The sequence below is a fragment of the Haliaeetus leucocephalus genome, unplaced genomic scaffold (assembly GCF_000737465.1).
Source record: "Haliaeetus leucocephalus isolate CR32 unplaced genomic scaffold, Haliaeetus_leucocephalus-4.0 Scaffold274, whole genome shotgun sequence".
NCBI classification, from domain to species: Eukaryota; Metazoa; Chordata; class Aves; order Accipitriformes; family Accipitridae; genus Haliaeetus; species Haliaeetus leucocephalus.
In genome coordinates, this window is record NW_010972710.1 from 48,111 (window position 1) to 49,116 (window position 1,006).

The 1,006-nt window shown below is 65.6% G+C and overlaps 1 protein-coding gene across 5 annotated transcripts in view; it reads right to left on the bottom strand.

Annotated features, from left to right (window-relative positions):
- The window catches only part of ELAVL3 (ELAV like neuron-specific RNA binding protein 3), a 6,966-nt gene that overhangs the window by 951 nt on the left and 5,009 nt on the right, over window positions 1-1,006 (bottom strand). For all 5 annotated transcript variants that reach the window (XM_010569806.1, XM_010569805.1, XM_010569804.1 and 2 more), the window contains exons 5-7: window positions 823-976; window positions 276-492; window positions 12-50 (exon numbers count right to left, since the gene is read on the bottom strand). In XM_010569806.1, coding sequence (XP_010568108.1) covers window positions 12-50; window positions 276-492; window positions 823-976 — 410 coding nt within the window. The remainder of the gene's footprint in view (window positions 1-11; window positions 51-275; window positions 493-822; window positions 977-1,006) is intronic.

The window sequence follows — 1,006 nt, forward strand, 5'->3', positions numbered from 1 at the left end:
GGGGCTGTTACCTCTTCACGCCGTAGGCCACGTTCAGCAAATTGTCGAGCCTGGAGGGGACAAGAGGCTGTTAAGGGGGGCACAGGGTTGTGCCCATGTAGGTGTGTCTCTGCCATGGGGGTGTCCCTTGCCCTGTGGTGACCCCATCCCCTGGGGAGCATTTGTATTGTGATGGGGATGTCCCCACACCCTGTGGTGGCCCCATCTCCTGGGGGGGGTGCCCCCATTCCCAGGGATGCCCCACTCCCCCAGGGTCCCCAGTATGTTGGGCTCACCGGAAGCGCTGGGGAGGGTGGTGCAGGGCACCGTAGCGGCGGGCACTGGGGCAGAGGCTGAGCAGGGCCCCCCCTGACTTCTGGCCCGGGCTGTTGGCGAACTTGACGGTGATGGGCTCAGCAGCGCCCAGTGGTTTCTGCCCATGCAGGCCCCGCACAGCCTCCTCTGCCTCCACGCGCTTGTCGAAGCGGATGAAGCCCACCCCCCGTGAGACACCTGTGCACAGAATGTCCAGGGTACAGAGCCCTGAGACTGCTGCACAGCCACGGGACCCAGGCATCCAGGGAATCCCCCCCACAGACCCACCCACAGGACCCAGGTGTCCGGGGAATCCCCCCCAAAGGACCCAGGTGTCTGGGGAATCCCCCCCACAGACCCACCCACAGGACCTAGGTGTCCAAGGAATCCCCCCAAGCACCCTACTGCCCACCCCACAGGACCCAGGCATCCAGGAAATGTTCACCCACTCCATAGACCCTAGTGGGAACCCAGGCGTCTGGGTGGGTGGCCCCCCCTTCCCCAGGGGACCCAGGCACCCAAGCACACCTGTGACCTGGTCAACAAGGATGCGGGAGGTGATGATGCGGCCATACTGGGAGAAGAGCTGCTCCATCTCCTTCTGCCCCATGGCCTTGGGGAGGCCGCTCACGTAGAGGTTGGCATCACGGATGGAGGCCGAGCTGGGCCGAGCATAGGACACCTGGCGGGGGGGGGGGGGGCAGCCCTGGGG